General features: G+C 40.8%; 1 protein-coding gene across 1 annotated transcript; it reads left to right on the forward strand.

Moving 5' to 3' along the window:
* Window positions 1–6,500: 6,500 nt before the first annotated feature.
* LOC139929864 (ras-related protein Rab-37-like) lies at window positions 6,501–15,247 on the forward strand. The gene is made up of 9 exons (XM_071922922.1): window positions 6,501–6,656; window positions 12,039–12,149; window positions 12,260–12,301; window positions 12,479–12,545; window positions 12,664–12,716; window positions 12,875–12,940; window positions 13,540–13,596; window positions 13,711–13,787; window positions 15,142–15,247. The coding sequence occupies exons 1-9, from the start codon at window positions 6,501–6,503 to the stop codon at window positions 15,245–15,247; spliced, it is 735 nt and encodes a 244-aa protein (XP_071779023.1).
* Window positions 15,248–22,029: the final 6,782 nt, after the last annotated feature.

Genomic DNA, 22,029 nt, shown 5'->3' on the forward strand with positions numbered 1-22,029 from the left:
TACAAGCATTTTGATACTTTGGCAAACAGAAAGCCAAGTGTGAATTAGTATAACTGGTTAATGTCTACAGTAGATTTTTTTTCCTCTTTACTTTCTGAAGAACAAATGAGTCATGATGTTACTAAATAGCCTCTAGCATTGTTTCTCAATCTAGGTCACTCAGTTCAGTATACAGTTCATGCTCAATGTATAAGGACACAAAAAAAACTCAATTTTAGACAAATCCAGTTAAGTTCAGCTTGGACACTCCCTGGGATAAAGTGGGTTTCTACTTTCTGTGGTTAGTGTTTGACCTGGGTTAAAGAGTAACCCTTTGTTTTCGTTCTTTCTCTCTCTCTCAAATCCAAAGTAATGGTCACTGCTGATGTGCTCTGGCGAAAATGAGTTACAGTTTAAGCAATGCCTGGTTTTCGCTAATGATAATACATTATTCCTTGGCATGAAAAACTTTTTGAGCCATTTTTTTGCTTTGTGGAAGTGTATGATAGAAGTACAGTGGGAATGTCAACATTTTTTTCATTTCATTGTTCAGTAATGTTTTTTGTACATGAATTCTTCATTTAAAACTCCCAGAATTTCCCCTACCAATGAATAGGTGGGATGAGTCTCCCTGCTTTAAAGAGCTGCTAACCCTAAAAGAATTTCATTAGTCTGGGAATTTCAGTGGAGACTTTTAGTGTCCCATGATGGTCTAAATGTTGATTCAGAGGCTTTTCCACCCTGACAAGAATAGAATTCTGGGGGAAACTCTGAATACTTGGGATTTTTTGGGCCATGAAAATGGTCAAATTTGAAGATATTGAATATAAGCATGAAATATCGGGCCATCTGGAGCCTCAGTACAAAAATAACAGTACCAGCCTTCGAAAACCCCTCCCAATTAAAGTCCACCATTCTTGGAAAAAACCCAATGTGCAATCTGCTGGCTGAGTCCAGTCAAGGCTGAGATTCGCCCCGGTCATTCTGACCCTCTGGGATTGTACAGCTTGAGTCAGAGTCATTATCACGAAATGCCTCAAAGCGGAATCACACAGATCTTTCAACGGTCTGCCTCAAAGCAGTCATTCCCGAAACTCTTTTCTTACTCCTAATGGCGTCATTGGCTGGGCTCTAACAACAGTTGCTCTCTTCCTCAGCCTGTGGCTTGGCAACAAAACTCCAGGACCGTCAATTACCGCTGGAGCTCTGTGCTGGGCTACAGGATGAAGCCGACGGGCCCTGGAGCTCCGTGGATTGTCGACCGGGGTTGTATGTTTCCCGACTGAGGTGTGAGGAGTGGTTGTGGCCGTGGATTGACAGGTGAATGTCCAGAGACCGCAAATCCACATGTGAAATGTCAGCGGACTGGCGAAGGGTCTCCTCATATGTTGGTGGAGGCTATATGTACAACAAAGGAAGGAAGATGAAACATATCCAAATTCAAGCAAAAAACTAGAGATAATGTTGTTAGAGTTTTTTCATGTCAAGGACACCCAAATACACACATTCGATCATGATTCCGTCTTAAGGAACACCATCTGAGAATATTTTTGTTGTTAGTTATGATTTACTACAGAATTGCACAACACTGGCAAGAGTGAAATAACAATGAAATCAAGGCATTCCTCATTTTGACCCCACTTTGGGGACCGTTAAATTACAGTATCTCTCTGCATAGAGTGTCTTGGTTTCTGTGACTTTTGTTGAACCAAGTATCATCACTGAGAAAATGTCTAGCTGTGTGCAGAGGTGTGACCAAGTCAAGCCAAGTCCCAAGTCTAAATGTAGAACACAAAGTCAAGTCCATGTCATTAATGTCAAGTCTCAAGTCTAAATGTAGAACAGCAAGTCAAGTCAGAACAAATCAAGAGTCCAGTATCAATTTAATATCTTAAAGAAAACTAAATATCTAGGACTTTTCAATGCAATATGGTTTTAATAGGATAAAAACCTGGTAAGAGCATCATGAGTTTGATTTCTATAATCAGTTTCAACTTCAATAAATTCAATCATTCCATACAAATTCAGAAAACAGAATTTCAATTCAGTCGTCTGCTGGAACAAATCTCATCACTTTCAATCTAAGTCATTTACACAAACACAAGATCTCAAGTCAAGACTTTAGAAACCTTTTCAAGTCATTTCCAAGTCACCAGAACCCAGAAGAAGTCAAGTCAAGTCTCGAGTCTTCTCTTCATGCATCAACTCAAGTCTCTAAGTCCAAGTCTTAACATTGTGACTCGAGTCCAAGTCATGTGACTCGAGTCCCCACTTGTGGTTGTGCGTACCTCACTGTGGCAGCTATTGAGGCCAAAGCGCTGGGCGATCATGGAGTGGACCTGTCTCTGTCGGTCCTTCTTGCGAACGCTCTCGTAGGACGGCAGCCGCAGCAGAGACCCGTCCAAGTGGTAGTCGTGTGGCTTTCCAATGATGAACAGCCTTCCAGGAGGCTAGATTGCATACATGCAAAATCTCAGTAGCCACCCGGGATGCATTTACAATATTTGCAATTATCAATTCTCATCTATGCTGACTTCCAAAACTGTAATGTCACACTCAGAAGCAGCATGTGCCAAATCAGACATGCATCACTATCCCTAATATAATACATGTGGTTGCTTACCTGCGGTCCAAGAGCTCCCTGGTTCATGGCAGCACTATGCTCATTATGGGCAAAGCCAATCAGAGAGTGCCTGCTGTGGTACTGGGGAGGAGCATCCTGGGAGAGGAGATCATCAGTGAGATTAGTTACAGTTTTATCAAGCTGGCAGTTGAGGCCTCTACCACTTCAAATGGTGCTATTAACTCATAGTCACATATTAAGGACATTGGCAAATATCACAGTCACTGGCAATGTATTGTTTCAATTCAACAACAATCTCTACAGCCATTCTTTTTTTTTCAAAGGTGCTGATTTGTATACAATGGGCTATTCATAATGTTATCAACGTTGAAACAGTGTTGATGGTCTGTGCCAAATACTGAACCAGTGAGTGGCTACAACAGACAGAGGCATACCTAAATCAGCAGTGTAATACTGCAACAAAACTTTGAATTACTATCTTAAACTGGTATAGCATTGCAACAAAATGTCAAAACAGTGTTCCTACTGGTCCCTCAGAAAGGTCACCACACTATAGTCCAGACTCTTTGACGCAGAGACGTAGACACAGCAGTTTTTATTCAATATAACAGTAAGTAAGAGGGGGAATCGAATGTAATACACCATGAACTGACAAAGTGGAATGGTTGAAATTGTTGTTTTGCAAAGACAGAACATCTGCTGTGAGTGTAATCTAAAATCAAATAAAGTATAGCCTGTGTACAAATTCAAAGTCAAGCCTACTCTGAGAGCAATAGTGGGGTAATTTCTGTAAATCCTATGGATCTTCTGGAACAGGTAATGTGACAGAAGCCTTGCAATAGTTAGTTTAGTGGGTGGTTGTTCTTACTGTATAGTGTTCAGGCCCCCGATAGGGCCTGCCTCTGCAGCAGAGAGGATCCTTCCTGTAGAGGACCACCACCAGCATTAGGATCACTATACAGAGTGCTATGCAGGACACTGGCATGGAGAAGAATACAGCACATAGTTACTGTCTCAAAAGGAAAACAGCAAGGTAAATATCACTGCATATAGACAGTAGACTATACATAACACTATATAGACAGTAGACTATATTACCAGTAATGTAATGGTATACCAGGTCTCCAGAAGGTGATTATCATGAGATTATATTTGGTTTTTCCTCCTTAACAGTCCCTATAATATAACTTACATCAGTTTGATACTACTTAGTATGACGACGAATTTCCATTTGCTTCAGCCCAAAAAAGTAAGCAAACTCCAATCCGCAAATAAAACATAAGATACATTGAGTTCAGCTGGTTCTATATCCCTGAATTTATTCTTCCACTCACCTGAAGCCACAATTACAGTCAGTGGATCTCCCGCCAGAGTCGGAGGCATCGTTGTGGCTGAGAAAGACATTTTCACTTTTTTCCCCTCTTCAAGTCAGTAACACACACGCTCCTTTTTAGTCCAGTTGGGAGTAAACAGCTGTCTCTTTTGATTTCTTTCCTTCACTTAGTCCTGAGCTCATGCACCTTGCACACACAAGGTTGGAGAGAACACCCAGGATTACAAACTCTGAGCCAGCAGACCACTGGGCAAATATTAACACCCACTTGTCTCGCCAGGGAAGAATATAACTAATCTAAAACCGTGTTATCATCACATCAGCACTCCTCCTTTGGGTCCCCAAGCGTTAAAAAAAAAAAAATTCCAGTAAAAAAAAAAAAAAAAAAAAAGGGAAGAAAACGCTCTGCGACGCTGTGAATCTTGTGCAACCTCTAGTGGTATGGAGAGGCGTATGAATTTGGACTGAGGTTTAATAATAACAATAATAATAAAATATTAATTATATATGTTAATATAATAAATAGATAAACTACGAAAAAGAACAGCATTCATATATATTTGAGAGGAATGTAGATATCACAGCAAAATTATAAGTCCTTATATACCAGTAATATTATAGAAAAGAACCTATAGAGTATAGTATTACTATCGGATATTTTAAAAAAAAAACAAATACCGTAAAATACAATAAGGTCACTAAACTCACTTCTGAGTAGCCTACTATACTTTCTACTTTCTATAGGATGATTATAGGAATATTATAGTATTATAGTGATACCATAGGAGTAAAAAAACTTAAAGTACGATAAGGTCACTAAACTCAGTCTTGAGTACCACAGGCAGAACATAAGTCCCTATAGGAATATTATAGGAATATTACGATAATCATTATCATCACGATACATTGATTCACTGGCAAAACTTCAGCTTCAGTTTGGCTAATTGATTTTTAATTTAAATTTTTAAAAAAATTAAAAAAAATAGCCCTCTGTAAAGATTGACAGCTCTTCTTCACATTTATGGGAGGTGTGACGACCAATGTAGCATCATAATTGTCTTAAGCTCACAAAAAATATGAATTAACTCTGAGTTTCATTCATGAAACATTTGCAGCCCATTTGCTCTGACTGAATACCCACTCCTCTTTCACATATGAACAAAGGGGCTGGATGAATCAACCACACACACACACACACATACACACACACTTCACTCTTTCTTTCTCCTCCTCCTCCTCCTCCTCCTCAGATCTTCACATTAGATTAGAAGAGATGAAACTTTGAAGATCCCCATGGGTAAACTGGGTCATTGCAGCAGCAGAGAGAGGGGTATACAGAGTATTCAAGATGATATAACAAGCAATTACAGCAAGAGAACACATTGAGGATAATACAATAGATAAATACATGAAGTGTAAAGCATCTTTGTTGACAGATTTACAGGTTAGAAGTGTATAAGCAAGTGTGCATCGCTAGCTGTTTCCATTATCTGGTGTATAGATGGAAGAACATGTGGACAGAAATGTGTCCAGGCATGAAAATGTGCATTGTAAGCTGTTTACATTATCAACAGTGACAGATAGAGTTAATACAGAAATGTGTCCAGGTGGCATATGTGCAAATGTACATTGTAGGCTATTCACATTATCAGATTATATTTACAGATGAAAGTATCATATATGTTATGATATAGTCTATGTATCAGCTCACAGAGACATAGGTCATGTGCAGATACAGGTTATGTGTATAAATGCTGATGAGATCACATCCTCTTCGTCTTCCTCATCTTCATATCCTCCTCATCCTCACATCTTCGCATCCTCTTCATCCTCATTTTATCCTCATCCTCACATCATCATCCTCATCCTCTTCATCAGCCTCCACCTGACATCCTCCTCATCCTCACATCCTCCTCATCCTCATACCCTCCCATCCACACATCCTGCCATACTCCTCATCCTCCTCTTCCTCACATCCTCCTCCTCCTCATACCCTCCCATCCACACGTCCTCCCGTACTCCTCATCCTCCTCTTCCTCACACCCTCCTCATCCTCATACCCTCCCATCCACACATCTTCTCATCCACCTCATCCTTCCATCCTTATCATCCTCACATCCTCACATCTCCCTCATCCTCACATCCACCCGTCTTCCTCATTCTCACATCTCCCTCATCCTCACATCCACCCGTCTTCCTCATTCTCACATCTTCCTCATCCTCGCATCCTCTGATTTTCTTCATCATCCTTATCCCCACATCTTCCTCATCCTCCTCATCCCTACATGCGCCCATCCTCCCAGTCCCCACATCATCCTCCTCATCATCACATCCCCCGCCTTTACATTTGGCGTGACGTGGGTGAATGGTCACGACTGCATTTCCAGTGACAAGTGATGTAGGCAGCCCAGCCTGCAGCCTTGTGATTCACTCCAAAGGAGGAGCTTACATAGGCAACTGTAGCGCTCCGTGCTGCTGGTGGACGCTGTGTCGGAAGGATCGGATGGTTGGGGAGAGACAGAGCGAGAGTTTGTGAGCGGTTTAGTCAGCTGTATTTTCCTCGCCGGCGTCCTCCGTCGTAGACACTTGGAGGAGGACGAGAGGATGGAGCGGATGGAGTCGATGGAGCCGATCTCGGCGTACTACACCACGGCTTACCCGGAGATCCATCCCGGTAGCGCCCAAGGCTCCGCAGAGACCACCGACGACCAGCCAAAGACTCCCCCCGCTCCGTTATACGACGAGGATTTAATGCACAAGGTATGACGAGTTGGTTGTTAATTATTATGCTTTTACATCCAGTCATTACAGGACAGTTTTAAATACTTCATGCACAAATTCCGAACTTTGCAAGACTGGATTCTGGTGCTATCCACCTTACAAAAAGCAACAAACTGTAAAGCACTTTGAAATTAGATTTTTTTTTTGTACCCTTCAATATTTTAAAGCAATGAAAGCTCACATTTTCTGTGATGCTTATGATTACTTTTTATAACGTACAGTATGTCCCTGTACGTTGCTCCGTGCGCTCTCCGCGGTGCTGATCTTGATGCAGATTAGTTGGTCGCTTTCCAGGCTTGTTACGCGTCATATCTGCCCAAACACATCATTTCCTCTATATTGGGTGGTCACTTTTTAAGGCTCCTGCTGTTCCCCTTACTTCTATCAACTTACTGCTTCATTAGGGTCAGCAGGGCGGGACGGGGCTTCCTTCGATTATAAGACCCGGGTCCACGTCCAGCATCCACCCACTGACTAGTTTAAATAGGTTTGAGGTTTTATTGTGTCATTTACATTCGCAGCTCCACAGATTGAGGGTCATGTAGAGCAAGTTTTGTATTTGGTCATTACATTCCCACCTTTTGTAAACTCATGTTTCCTTTATTTGTTTGAATATTGTGTGTCAATATCGGTTTATGATCCAGTGGTAAAGATCATAAGGTTAGGATGGCAGGGTGGCCTATTATCGAGTAAACCAGGCATTGGTCATACCCAGGTTAAGATCTTATTAAGCTGATTACATGAACCTTTGATACTCTGTGGTTGAGTCTCCTTGATGCCATGAATAAACCAGTTAACAGACTGTTCCCCTTCAGTAATAGTTGCTCACCTCCATACATGGGAAAGAATAGATGACCCCATTAGAAATCTGTGCAGTCCTCTTGAAACTCCTGACTCCTGACTATCAAAATGTACCCATAACTCTATATGGGTTTGAGTTTGCACAGACAGCGAAAACCAAAAGTGAAAGGAGTAGCAATAACCTTAATATGGGAGTAAGTCAGGCATCCGAGTTTCTCATATTTGGTGTATGAGCTTGCTGGAGTTAGTCTGAGTTATGTGTTGACCCAAAGGATACTACCATCCTGCAGAATACGAGACAGTAGTGTACTACTAGTCTGCAACTTTTCACATTTCCCATAGTTCACTGTGTTACTGATAGGATGACATAAAATGCACCAAGAAAACTGTTCACAACATGCCGCATTTCTGCATAAGTTATCGCACATTAATAATAATAATGATAATAATAACCTTTATTTGTATAGCACCTTTCATACACAACATGCAGCTCAAAGTGCTTTACATCAATAAAAGCCAGATAAAAGACATAAAAGATAAAATTCATATAAAAGAACAAGCAAAATGCATTGCATTAAAATAATCAAATCAAGTAAAATAGAAAGATAAAAGAACACAACAAATACTCCCACTTTTAGATACACATTGTGAGTGAACCCATATGTTTTTCTTTAATTTTCTTTTCCCCTGTCCTTCCTGATTCTACTCTTGATCTGATATTTACATCAGATCTCACTGCCTAAGGCAGAGGAGAATCATAAATTTAGAATATTAGAATAATTAGCTAATTATACATTAGAATAATTAGCTACGTTTCCACACTAATGGAGCTATTAATGCAGCCTATTAGCTAATGCATTGCTCTGCGCTGCCTACTGTTAGCAATTAGACAGCGTGTCCCATTATGCCCTTTTAAGTGCTTTGGAACTCTTGCACCCTTGTGAATTCACACAAACAGGCTGAGCACTTCAGCACCAGTGAACCAAAGTTCCAGAGTCTGGGCATTGGGATTCAGCCATTGACTTCCCTACCGGCTCCAGTGGTATTGTGCAGCTGACCCCGACCTCTGACCTCCCTGTGGAGAAGAGAGAATTTTCCTTCGCGGATCAATTAAATGTCATATCGCATTACCTTACGAAGCTGCAGCGCGATATCATCTCCAGTGCAGTGTGACTGGGGCAAGCTGTCTCAATCAAGGTTTGCGTTTCATTATATTTTGCCATTGGTCTGTAATGCCCTACTTCCGTTTGCCAAGCTGCACTCTTTGTAAATATAGGTCACTGGGGGAAAGCAGTGCAGCGAGACTTTGATTTCTTTCCAGGCGCTAATGTGGTAATTAACTAATTACATGATGTTAAATTGAATCTAATTTTCCATTTGTCTGATGATTATGTTGTGAGTAAATTTGATCAGTGGGCTTATAATCTGCACATAGACACTATCTGCTACAATCACAATGCACTTCAACTAAAGTGTCACAAGTGCTTATTGTGCATCAGGCCAAGGCTGCTGCTGAGTGACTTTCTGTCATTAGCCTGGGTTTGGTACAAACTGAGCTTTCCCATATAGGCTAATGGTCCCATGGGACAAAAACCGGTTTAGTCTAATGTAACCACTGTGCACTTTGACCAGCTGCCCCTTAATTGCCATGGGAGCACTACTTCTATGTGTGTCAGTGAAGACAGAAAGAGAGAGAGTGTTGCATTGTGAGGGGAGCAGGTGTTTTGTCGGGGGGTAAAGTCTAACAATACAAGCTGTCCTTTCGCATGAGTCACAAATAGTAGGTTCAGATAAACAGCATGAACGAGGCAATCTGTCCAATCTGCCCGTTCTGCTCCCCCATGGTCCTCGGTCTGACTGATTTTTAGCCATGCAGCACTGACTACTCTCTCTTTCATTTTCTTTCCCTTTTCTTTCCTCGTAGGTGCAGTAGCTTTTTTCTCACTTCACACCCTCTCTTTCCCCTGAAGAGTTATGCCTACACACCAAAAAAAGGACGTTCTTTAGTTAGCATTTTTTGGTTAGGGTAGTGACCCAAAAGAGCTGATTTGTTAAAATAAGTTAAAAACTGGTAAATCAGAATAAATAACCCAGTGTGGTTCTTAAAAAGTTCCTTTAATACTACTGATTTGGAGCATGTCATACATTCTTAAAAGGTTCTTCATGGCACCGAAAATGGTTCTGCTATGGTATAAGCTCTATATTCTAGTATAGTATAGAATGCTTTTTATTGGAGTGTATACATATTCTCTTTTTCTCTGGATCACCACACACACACACATACACACACACGCACTACTTTACATCCAGTTTAAACGCTTGTGAGCTTCTAGGACTTCTGGTTCTATGTGTTGCTTTTATGGAAGCTTCCTTCTCCATAAGAACAACTGGGGCTCCAGCAGGAAGGATGGAAATTCACTGGCAGTTAACAAGCTTCTCGTGAGCCCTGGAGATTAATCAAATCGAATTCTCTCTCTCTCTCTCTCTCTCTCTCTCTCTCTCTCTCTCTCTCTCTCACACACACACACACACACACACACACACACACATATACACACATCATCGTCACCGTCTACATCATCCACGTCAAATTCCCGAACATCTGCGGTGCTTCCACCTAATTGCCTCCAGTCTCCGAGGCAGGCTCACTTCCCAGCTAACCCCCTGTTACCACGGTAACAGCATCATACCCCTATCCCACACACACACACACCATCATGTGTGTGTGTGTGTGTGTGTGTGTGTGTGTGTGGGGATTTAATGGGTTGTCAGTCATGTCCGAGCGACAGATGCATTAATGTTGGATGAGGATTAGATTAAATACTAATACTTCTGTTGGATTGCAGTATATATAAGTCATGCCTACTGTATGTGCGACATTGTAATTATTCTTTCCATTTTTAACCTGCTTTAAATAAAGCTGAACCCGTCTCGCCAGACTATTACGCCTCCAAGTCTCCCGAAAGCCTTGAAGGTTTTATTGCTTTTCATAAGTGACTAAACATAGAGATCTTTGTGAAACACATTTATTGTCTTCTCTCTCAACGGAGAGCATGTGAAAGCCAGAATAACTTATTATTGAAGTTATTGGCAAAGCCCGAGTAAACTTGATATGGATATTCAGCTCGAATCGGGCGACTGTTCTCATCCCTTGGCGCGAATCCATTATCTGGCGACGCAGGCGGCTCGCATAAGTGCAACAATCCATATTTTATTCACAGCTGAGGTGTGAAGCTTTTCTCTTAAAACAGAGAAAGCCACTGAAATCCCCTCTAAATGCTGAGATCAAAGGGAGTCGGTAAAACTTGTAACAGGGCTGTTGGGAAAAGCTGTTCCAGCATCCCAACACTCAGTAATACTAACACTAATCCTTCCCTCTCTCCGTCTTTATCTCTCTCTCTCTCTGCCTCTCTCAATCTCAGTAGTGTTTATTCATAAAAGCGTTAAGCCGAAACTGAGTTACAGTTGAACCCGATGCCCGCGTACGCCGACGACTACATTTTATCCCTTGCTAAAAAAAAAAAAACGTGACTTTTGACTTTCTTGTCTTGTTTAATGAGAAATAAAGATCCTCAGCCTGCATTTTCAGTAGCGAAACTCACACAAAGCCTCTTGAGAGCGGCTCAGTTCAGGTGACCTTGTGTCTCATTGGACCTCAGTATGACTTTCCCACATAAATGTACAAATGAAACGCCCGGGCTGCAGAAGATGAAGTATTGACCACTGGTCCCTGGTGGCTAACTTGGATGCTGTCTGATGCTGCGTTTCATTCATTTCATTGCCTGAAGGTGATCCCCTTCAGCTTGTGAGTCACACTCTATTACTGGTGCACTGTCAAGCTCTTTGTCGAGGAAGCGCTATTTGAGTCGCTCGCACGCACAAACACTCAAGTTGACGCAGACGCTGACTCACAATTTGAAATGATATAACTGGCTGCTATAGGGTTTGACTGATATGGGTTTTTGAAGGCTGATACAGACACAGATATGTTTTGGATTGAAGCTGCTGATAGCTGATACTTTCTGCTGATATTCAGTATCTTTAAAGTTGACCTTTTTCTTGCAAAGAAAAAAGCCCTAAAAATGAAAAGGATTCAGTGTTTCTCCCCAGAGTTTTATTCTTGTCAAAAAAAGCATTTAGACCATCATGGGACACTAAAACTCTCTCAGGATACTACTACTACTACTACTACTAGTACTACTACTAATAATAATAATAATAAAATGTATTTGTGCATACTTGTATAGAATCTGATCAAAATATCATAGTAGAATCAATTCATGTTAAGGGCTTCCCATAGACACCCAGTGTAGTATTGATCAATTCTACAGTAAATAATGAATCAAACTGCATCATATCCATCATATCAGAGGTGGACCACACTGACTGGACCTGATAATAAAAGAAAAATGTCAGGCCAATATATCAACAAAGCAGTCTATTGTTCTAAACCTACCAGGTGCATACACTGTGTCTGATGTTCAGGCCCACACACACACACACACACACACACACTGATGTGACTGCTGTGCTGTATGTGTGTGTGTGTTTATCTGGCAGACGATCCTGGTCGGGGACAGCGGAGTGGGAAAGACATCTCTACTGGTGCAGTTTGACCAGGGCAAGTTCATCCCTGGCTCCTTCTCTGCTACAGTGGGCATCGGCTTCACGGTGTGTGTGTGTATTTTTATGTAGATGCAAGCAGCTAGTACAAATGACTACATTACTCAATTGTTAATCTGTCTCGACTCTAACTTCCTCTGCTTTTCCTCTCCCTTCAGAATAAAGTGGTGACTGTTGACAACGTAAAGGTGAAACTGCAGGTCAGTAAATCATTTCCAGTGAAAACTTGACATGCTTTCACAATAGTAGCCTATTGTTCAGGCGCTGGCCTTGTTTCCGCTCGGGCACCAGCGATTTCCTAAGGCTCTAAATGAAAAACGGTTTCATAAGAACTGCAAAAGCCTGAGCGTGCAATCACTTGTCTTTCTCTGTTTCAGATTTGGGACACGGCGGGCCAAGAAAGGTTCAGGAGTGTCACGCATGCATATTACAGAGATGCACAGGGTGAGAGGAATAGATAATACTCAAAATTATCAATTCACAGCCATACTTTTACCCAGGAAGATTACTGAAGTAGGGAAATACAGTCATTCATCCCTTTTTGTTGACTCTTTCTCCAAAGCCTTGTTCCTCCTGTACGACATCACCAGCAAATCGTCCTTTGACAACATCAGGGTAAGTCAGCCTGGACAAATGGGCAATTGAGGAAATAGCCTTCAATGAAAACCAATATGAATGTGTGTGTGTGTGTGTGTGTGTGTTTACCTGCCTTCAAGGCTTTATAATCAACACACTTTCTCTCTCTGTCTGCTTCTCTATCTTTCTTGTATTAGGCATGGTTAACAGAGATCCATGAGTATGCACACAGGGACGTAGTCATCATGTTGCTGGGCAACAAGGTGAGGAAGGATTGTTTGAGAGGCACGGGCAAGTGGAGGAAAGAGCGAGAAGAAAATAGTGAATTGGAGAGACGTGATCTCGACGAAACCCGACTGGACAACTGGGGTTTCATATGATAGGAGACACACATGCTAAGGCACAGATGTATTCTCATTCACATTTATGTGAGATGGAACTTGAGTGATTCCCCATGGAGAAATTGGACGGTTGCAGTAGCAAAATCATAATAGGATACAGAAAAGGAATAAGCAAATCAGGGTATTAAACATAAGCTTTGACATACAAATGAAAGAAACATAATCTGTGTGTCAAGTCTGGAAATATTGCTGGGTTTCCCATCATACACAGTATATTGTTATGGTGCATTTTTAACCTTGCAAGATGCAATATCCCAATACATAAAGGCTTTTTCATATTTTCAGAAAAGAGAGTTGCCTTGGAATTATTTTGATTCTTGTTTTGCCACAAAGTAGCCCTGATTTTCCTTATTCCAAGCCAAACCAGCCTTGCTTTCCATTTAGTGCATGTTTTATATTGGATCTAATCTGACCCAGGTCCTAATCTGGTTTCTCTATCATGTTGTGACTCTCTCTGTCAGGCTGACATGGCCAGTGAAAGGGTGATCAGGAGGGATGAAGGAGAGAAGCTTGCCAGAGTGAGGATTTTATTCATTACTCTATGACTGATAAGCATAAATGATACAGTTTATAGGAGTGTATCATTGCTCTGCTGTTCACTGTTGTTGCTCCCTGCTCTCCCATGTCTTCAGGAGTATTCCGTCCCATTCATGGAGACTAGTGCCAAGACCGGGGTCAACGTGGAGCTGGCTTTCAACGCTGTGGCCAAGTATGTTACAGGTTTCATAAAATAAACACACAGCAACAAAAAAATTCAATAATTTATTGATAACAAATAATCATTCTTCCGCCAAGCAATGTAGTTCTTCAGCAACATTTAGCAGAATGGTTGCCAAGCAACACACAGACGCAGACACAGACAATTTGTTTGGCGCAGTAATACTGATGTGATGCGGTCACAGGTGTGTGTTTATAGAGTATTTTAAAACGGCTTCGAACGCAGCTCAGCCAATCATAATTAAGGACCGGAACTATCCGTTTTATAATGGGCTTTTAACACTACAGCCAGTATAGTGTCAATTCAATATGTTGTCTCTAAGTGTTGTTAATTAATTCAAAATGTGACTTTTGTCTGCTGGTGTTTTTATGGAGCACAGCATGGATTATTAAATGCCATGAAAGGATTTTCTGCTTCTTTTTGATGTTTAGTAGTGTGTGGGTAGAAACTAATGATGTAAAAACTGCCGGATAATATAATAACTTGTCTAAATGTAATAAAATCATCTCCCTCTAAATGTGTTGAAAATGTAATGAAACTTATGAATGTAATAAATTACAGAACATAATTATATTAACTGGCCATAAGGTGTAATGAGGTGATGTAACATATTTTTAACTGATGATGTAATATTTCATTCTTCTTATGAGTTATAACATAATTAGCCATTATTATTATTATGACATCATCAGTTAAAAATGTTACATCCCTTATGAAATCATAATGGCTGTTTAATGTAATCGTATGATGTTATTATATTATCCAGTAATTTATTACATTAACATGTTTTATTACCTTTTCAACCAATTTTACCTTATCTTGCAGTTATTACATTATCAGTTGCTTCAGGGCTTCCTCCTTTTTCTCTTCATATCTTTGCATTTTGCCATTTTCATGCCAACAAATGACAAATATTCAGTGTTTCCCCCAGAATGTTATTCTTGTCAGGGTGGAAAAGTCTCCGAAACAGCATTTAGACCATCATGGGACACTAAATCTCTCCACTGAAACCCAGATTAATTAAATTCTTTTAAGGTTAGCAGCTCCTTAAGGCAGGGCGAGGCAGATTTCATTGCAGGTTTTACAGACTTTTGAATAAAATCCTCCCACACCACACTGGAATGACTTCTCTGCTTCAGACATATAAAAATAATAATTAAAACATATTGACTAGTTGATGACACTAACTGGCCCATATCTGATTTATAATAAAAAGCCAATATCAGGCTGACAGGACAGCAAACTGATATATGGATCTAACCCTATAAGCATATTATGGGAGTCGATCATATGTTTGTGGATTAGTTATAGGTTAATTGAAAAACCGTCTCTGTCTTTTCTGAAGGGAGCTGAAGCACCGGGCCGTCCAGCATCCCAGCGAACCCAAGTTCCAGATCCATGAATACATTGAGTCACAGAAGGAGAAGTCAAGCTGCTGTAGCTACTTCTGAATCTCACCTCCTCGTTCCCGTCCTCCTCTCCTCCACTCCTCCTCCGCTCCTCCTCCCATCACTCTGAACGAACAGACGGACTGACAGAGACACGCTGGGAGCAATTTGTGCAGACATAAAGGAGGAGGAGAAGGCCCTCGAAACTCATTGCTGCTCCCAAAATATGACAGTTAGTCCTTCCAAGATTAAAAGCCAAAAGTTGATCAATGGAGCAATCCAACGCTGAAGCCTGTTCTATATGCCAGATGCAGGGATGTACGGAGGGTAAACCCTACCAAAACTCAGACCTACATTTTTATTTGCAAAATAGAGTTTACCCATATTTTTATGTCGACATGAATCTTTATGAGGGAAATTCATAGTATACATCATAGTAAATAGTATCAAAGTGGTTTAAGATGTAAGAAGACAGAGCCTTTTAAGGAAAAAAAAACATAAATTAAAGGTCCCATATCATGTAAAGCAGGATTCCCCTTGCCTCTGTGATTATAAAGGAGTTGGATGTGCTATCTAAACATGGTGAAAGTATCAAAACGCACGGTCGCCAACTAAATCCACACAATCCATATTAGAAAAGCGAGCCTCTAGCGGTTGAGCGGTTGTCATTGTTTATTACCGGAGAGTTTTCCCTACCTGTAGCTGCCGGGCTGCGGTGTCTCACATTTCACTCTTGAAACAGTTAGCCAATCAGAACAGAGGGTCGTTAATATTAATGAGCCTTAAAGACACAACGACAGAAACAGCCTGTTCTTGGTAAGGCTCAGAGAGATGCTGGAAAATGAACGTGAAAAAATGGATTGAGAGTGTTTTTGGTACATGACACCACACACACAGCTTTGAATGGACCTCAAGACAGAAAATAAAACACTGGAAAGTGTAGAATATGGGACCTTTAATGCTTTTCTTGATTTTTGTTCACATTGGCGGTTGTTTGCCTTATGATGATCAGCGACTGGAAATTATACTTTACCCTCCTTCGTATTTTCCACTGCATCACTGGTAATATACAAACAAGGATGTCACAAAGAAACCAATCTGCAAGAGTGGAGGATGCTTACAGAAGTAAGTGCGCCCACACAAAGCTGCCATAAGCTGGGAAAGAACACCGTCTCTGTTGTGTCGTTTTGAAGTACGCATTGTTTCCTGAAGCATCTTGAAAGTGGATTTCCATAAGCTTGGAAAAAATCATCTGCTGCTGCAAAACTCAAGTATCAAGTATCATGCAATGTACCGACCGGATCCAGACAAAGGCCATACACTGTGTCATGGATACGACTCAGAGCCAAGTAAACGGAGTATATTCTGAATTTATGGAAGAATGCATTCAAGCTTTAACAATAAATGCTCTAAAAACACACAACTAGGATGTTTTGGTCATCTGAAAATGGGATTGATGCATTGGACCAAACAGAATATGAGCTACTTGTACATTTACAAACTATACATATTTTTTGAAGTGAAGGTTTCTAGTTGAAGTGTTTTGACATGTTGGCTGCATGTGGTTTTTTTTTACCCGAGAGCTTCTATTTTGCTGTATTTCTTTCATGGTTATGACTTTTCCGGGCTGATTATGAGCTTTATTTTGAAGGTCAGTTGCATGTTTACCGCATTGCATGGTATCAAATCTGTATGCAGTGCCTCCATAACATATGAAACCCCTTTATATGCATCAAGATGAATGAAAATGCAGGACTAAATTCTAATTTGCATTTTGTAATTATATTTGAACTCGGTGCTCAGGGTTTAATTTTATTTTGAAAATCTAATATGGATAATATCTAATATGAGTCTTGTCTTGTGTCGCTCAACTGGCTGCTATATTAACACAGTGACATTGAAAATTACATGAGGCACTAATGATGTCAATGCAACGGCTCCATGTTCAGGTTTGACTGTAATATGTCTGTTTACTAGTAAGCAAGTTTATGAACTACCATTTGACAACGGTATGCAATTACAGGAGAAAAAAAAGCTCCTCTACAAATATTTCTACTGTTTGATAATTGTCAATTCTTTATGTGTTGAGTCAGTTCAGATTGATGCCTGCTGCAACAGTTTATATGAATCTAAATCTATTCAGATTGCAGCCATTTAGACCTTGTATACAGTGAGCTTTTATTTGTTGTCAGAATACCATTGCCAAAAGTTATCTTTGATGTACTGTGTGCATAAAAATAAACTATTTTTCAAAGTCAGGACGCTTTGTATGAACAGTAGTTTTTTTCACCGCTGTTGTCTGCCATGGTTACACCAGTGTGAATGTGTGTGTGAGTGAGAGAGAGAAAGAGAGAGAGAGAGAGAGAGAGACACCAGAGGGCACTTGACACCTGGACCAGAGCTGATTTAGATCAGCTGCATCTTATATATGCTTAGATTTGATTGGTTTAGGCTGAATCAGGTTTGTTTCGACTCACAAACACACATTTCCACTGGAAAAAAGACGATCGACAAAATTAAATAGAAACAGAAGCTTTTCCACTACTTTTTCACTAGCTTGTTTCCCTTTTTCTCAAATCAGATCACTGATTGGTCCTGTCACCTGTCAGCTAAGCAAACTGTAACCAATCAAGCTGCATCAATCAACCCACAGTAAACTAGACTGAACATGAGGCAATATTGCCTTCAAAATAAAAGCATAAAGTTTGTACAGTACAACACAATTGCACCAAAATACTTAGTGGAATCAATACAGTAAATATGTAGTGAAACTATAGCTGTAAAACAAATACTAAAAGATCATATTGCATTATGTTGCATAGAATTTTGTAATGAAAGAGTGCCCTTTAGACTGGCAGTTTTAAGGGTTAAAACATTTGATGACACTTGATGAAAGTCTATTTGAACCCATAGCAGTGGCACAAGTGCTCAAATAAATGGAGTGATATGTATCTAACAGTATTTTAATATTTTCATATCCATTTGCATAGCTGAACCATATTCACAGTCTGTAAACTTATTTGTGAATTGGCAAGTTTGCAGTTTTGGATGTAAAAATATTTGTGATTTTCCATCTATTTGTGTAATGCCACGTTTCAGAGATGAGTTAAGCTAGCCAGAATAACCAATAACAGGCTTTATGGTTTGGGTGTCAAAATAAAAGCACAAAAGTGTAAAAAAAGAGATTTAAAGGAATAGTTCACCCAAAAATGAAAATTCTGTCATCATCTACTCACCCTCATGCCAGTTGAAACACAGGTGAAGTTTGTCCATATAACACACAGGGAGGTTGCCAGCACAACTCCATATCAGCCTTCTCCAAAACAACTGAAGTCAGTGGGGACCAGTTCTTCAGAGTTCCAAAAAGACCTATATTTACACCATAATTTAGTGCAAATCTTAACTACAGCTGATTGATTTGCAACAAATAATGGTGTATAGGTATTTCTATTCACAGTGTGATTGTTTGGCTGTTTTTGTTTTGGAACTCTGAACTGACTTCAGTTGTTTTGGAGAAGGCTGCTACGAAGTTGTGCTGGCAACCTCCCTGTGTGTTATATGGACTAACAAATTTCACCTGTGTTTCATTTGGCATGAGGGTGAGTAGATGATGATTTTTTATTTTTGGGTGAACTATTCCTTTAAACTAATTTATTTTTTATTTCATCATTAAACCCAACAAGGAGAACTCAGATTCATGTTTGATGTCCTAACAACGTTAGAAAGTATCACATATTATGCACCATTTTAACTACAAATGCTGCATATTATTACACTGCACAGCAGCTATAATGAACACAAGCTAAATTGGACCCTGCACAATTCACCTTTCATAATGTTGCTACACAAAATCTATGGCAAAATATTCCTATACACCTGTGCATTAACAACACATTCAAGTTTAATTAATTTAATTATGGATGCAGAAAAATGAGCCATGCTTAATAGACAATCATAACAATTATAAGGGATGTGCACACTTACCACTGTATTTTAGTTTCTGTTTTTATATGTCGAACTTGAGTAACCTAACCCTTTATTTGTATCTTGGTTTTGGCAGCTATTAAATGTGAAAGTAAAAGAACGTCTGATTTAATAACAAAAAAGAGGAAGCTGTTCTGCAGGCAGAATCAAGGCTGCGTCACAACAGGCTGGTAGGAGTGGTGACACGGGGCAGAGCTGGACTGGGATCCACCAAAGGGAAGTAGAAGTGCCACCTAGTCCAGGAGGAAGTGAGAGCAGCAGTGTGAGGAGAAGAGATCCTGCAGGATGGTGGCAATGAGGCGTCAGGGTGCCTGGACGAGATGGGAGAACGCGCTAGAGAGGAAGGTGACCCGGGCTGAGTCCCACCGGATCAAGTTCCTCATCCAGGCGGTGTATGATGTGCTTCCCATCCCGTCAAAACCTTCACACATGGTCAGAACCAGGGAGCAGCCGAAGCCCTCTGCAAAAACATCTGCAGGAATCCTGGCCTCTGCACGGGACTGGCAGCTGTCGGTAGACCTCGAGAGGCAACTGAAGTTCCCCAACCACATTGCGAACACCACCTTAAGACCAGACATCGTTCTCCTGTCCACCAAACAAGCTGTCCTGCTGGAGCTGCTGGACAGTCCCCTGGGAAGACTGCTTGGAAGAGGCCTGTCCGATCCCTGTCCAGAGCTGTCAGTTTTTTTGGGCATCGAGGGAACGAGGAGGATAGGAGCCGTCCGCAACACCACTGAAGCGGCAGAGAGAGCCTCAAGATGGCTGTGGCTCAAGAGAAGAGAGCCATGGGGGCACAGAGAAGCTAGCAAGCCATCTGGACACAAGCTGAGGTCTGATCAGCCTCAGCTGGGTCGCCTGGATGAGGGTGTATGATGTCGAAAGACCTGAAACACCCAATGATTCCAGGAAACATCGCTGAAGATGTGTCCAGAAGCATCAGCAGATGTATTTGCACACCTAATAGGTTTTCGTTGCAGGTCTCAAGGCAGAAGAAAACATGGTCTTACTGTATGCTGACGATGTTGACTTTGACTTTACTTTATTACCTCATGCTAGCAATAAAGAACAGAAATACAGCAAATATCATCAAAACATTTCTGAATTTTATATGACACACTGTTGGGGAATTTTAAATGTCTGTTTAAAAAGCCTGATTGAACAGTCTGAACAGTCAGGCGGTTTGTTTTATTCTGCCAACTGGCTGTGGTTTCTCAGTGCTTTGATGGTGCAGTTGCCTCACACTGGGGGGGGGGCAGGTCATGCAGTGGATGCTGTGGTCGCTGCATGACGCTTATCAGTTGCACTGCTGCCTGCTTTGAAGTGAGGGGAAGACCTGCGAGGCGACACCTGCTCCTCTGATGATTATTTGGATTCTGTCCAGCTCGGCTTCTTGTTTTTAGCTCATTCTAACTATCATACCATACAGCTATTTGACAATTTATGTCCAAAAAAAAAGCCAAAACATTTATTTTCTTGTATCTTTATATCAAAATCTCATTACTTTTACATCCTGGAAAACGGAAAATCTTAAGTGGTGACCAGGCGGCGTACATAAAAATTTCAACCAATAAAACGGTCACAGAGTTTTGAACAGTCCCGCCCCTCCGCCCTTCCATCAAATACAACTGCCTGTCTCTGCCTGTAACTGATATCCCATTGGTCTACACTTTTGAATGATCCCTATAGGTACAGATATAACACACAGATATAAGTTTATCAGACATAACAGGACTTTTAGCAGACACCATCCTCCTAAATGTCAAGGCTCACGACATTTCAGCAGACAGTCTCTGGAAACTGTTTGATCTTACATGGAGAGCAGCTTACTGGCATTCTCTCTTGACAGCATGTTCTATGTCCTTCAGCAGCCTCTACACCCAGTTTAGGCCTGTTTAGGCCCATGGAGGCCGTCAGCAGAACAGAGGGTGTCTTCTCTAACAGCCAGATGGAACAGAGGAGTTTCACCCAACTAACACCCTGATACACCAGCTGAAAAGAGGAAACGTTAGTTCTAGTTGCAGAAGCTAAAGGTGACAATGTGAAAGTTCGCTCTGCTTTACACAAACAGCTCAACCGTAGTATGACAGCAGCTGCGGGACTTCATACAGTGCAGGCAGAGAAAGGAAAAGAAAAGATAGAGCAGCAGAGAGCAGGTGGGACTCTACATTCAGATGGTCTCACTCTCTGTTTGTTAATTTGTTTAAACTTGTTGCTACGGTTATAAGATTATAAGTAAAAGACTGAAAGTGCATGTGGCAATGTGCAAATATGACAGGGTGCAAATGTCTTTCATTGTTGCATGATCAGCATACTCAGAATTTGCCTGCTGTTTCTGTTACAAGAGTACAGTGTTAGTCAGCAGCTAGCTTCTCAAGAAGAAATGTCTCAACTAATGTCTATGGAGAATAACCATGAAAGTCTTAAGATTGTACAATGTTGAATGTTTTATCAGAGCGTTCTCTTCATGATTATTAATCATGATTACCTGTCTGAACACATACTTTTACTTTCCTATTTTCCTATTCAGTTTCTCTCTGCTCCAGCGCTGTAAGAGGCCCCTTGTTCACAATGATAGATTATGTTTTGCAGTGTCACAGTGCAGCCTGACCTGAGGTCAGGTAAGACAGGAGAACTCACTGTTTATCCCTTCTGAGGAGATGAGAGAAACCGTTTCCTCCTCCCTCCCTCTCTTCCCAAGAGATACAGTTATAATGTATGATGAATGGAGTGTGTTGTGGACAAAGTATCTCTATATACAGTAGTTAGTACACACATTATTTTCTGAGACTTTGCTTTCTCTACTTGAGACTTTATAACTCTCCTTGGAGTTGCAATATATAAATATATAATAAAATATACCT

Source organism: Centroberyx gerrardi, chromosome 20 (genome assembly GCF_048128805.1).
Source record: "Centroberyx gerrardi isolate f3 chromosome 20, fCenGer3.hap1.cur.20231027, whole genome shotgun sequence".
NCBI classification, from domain to species: domain Eukaryota; kingdom Metazoa; phylum Chordata; class Actinopteri; order Beryciformes; family Berycidae; genus Centroberyx; species Centroberyx gerrardi.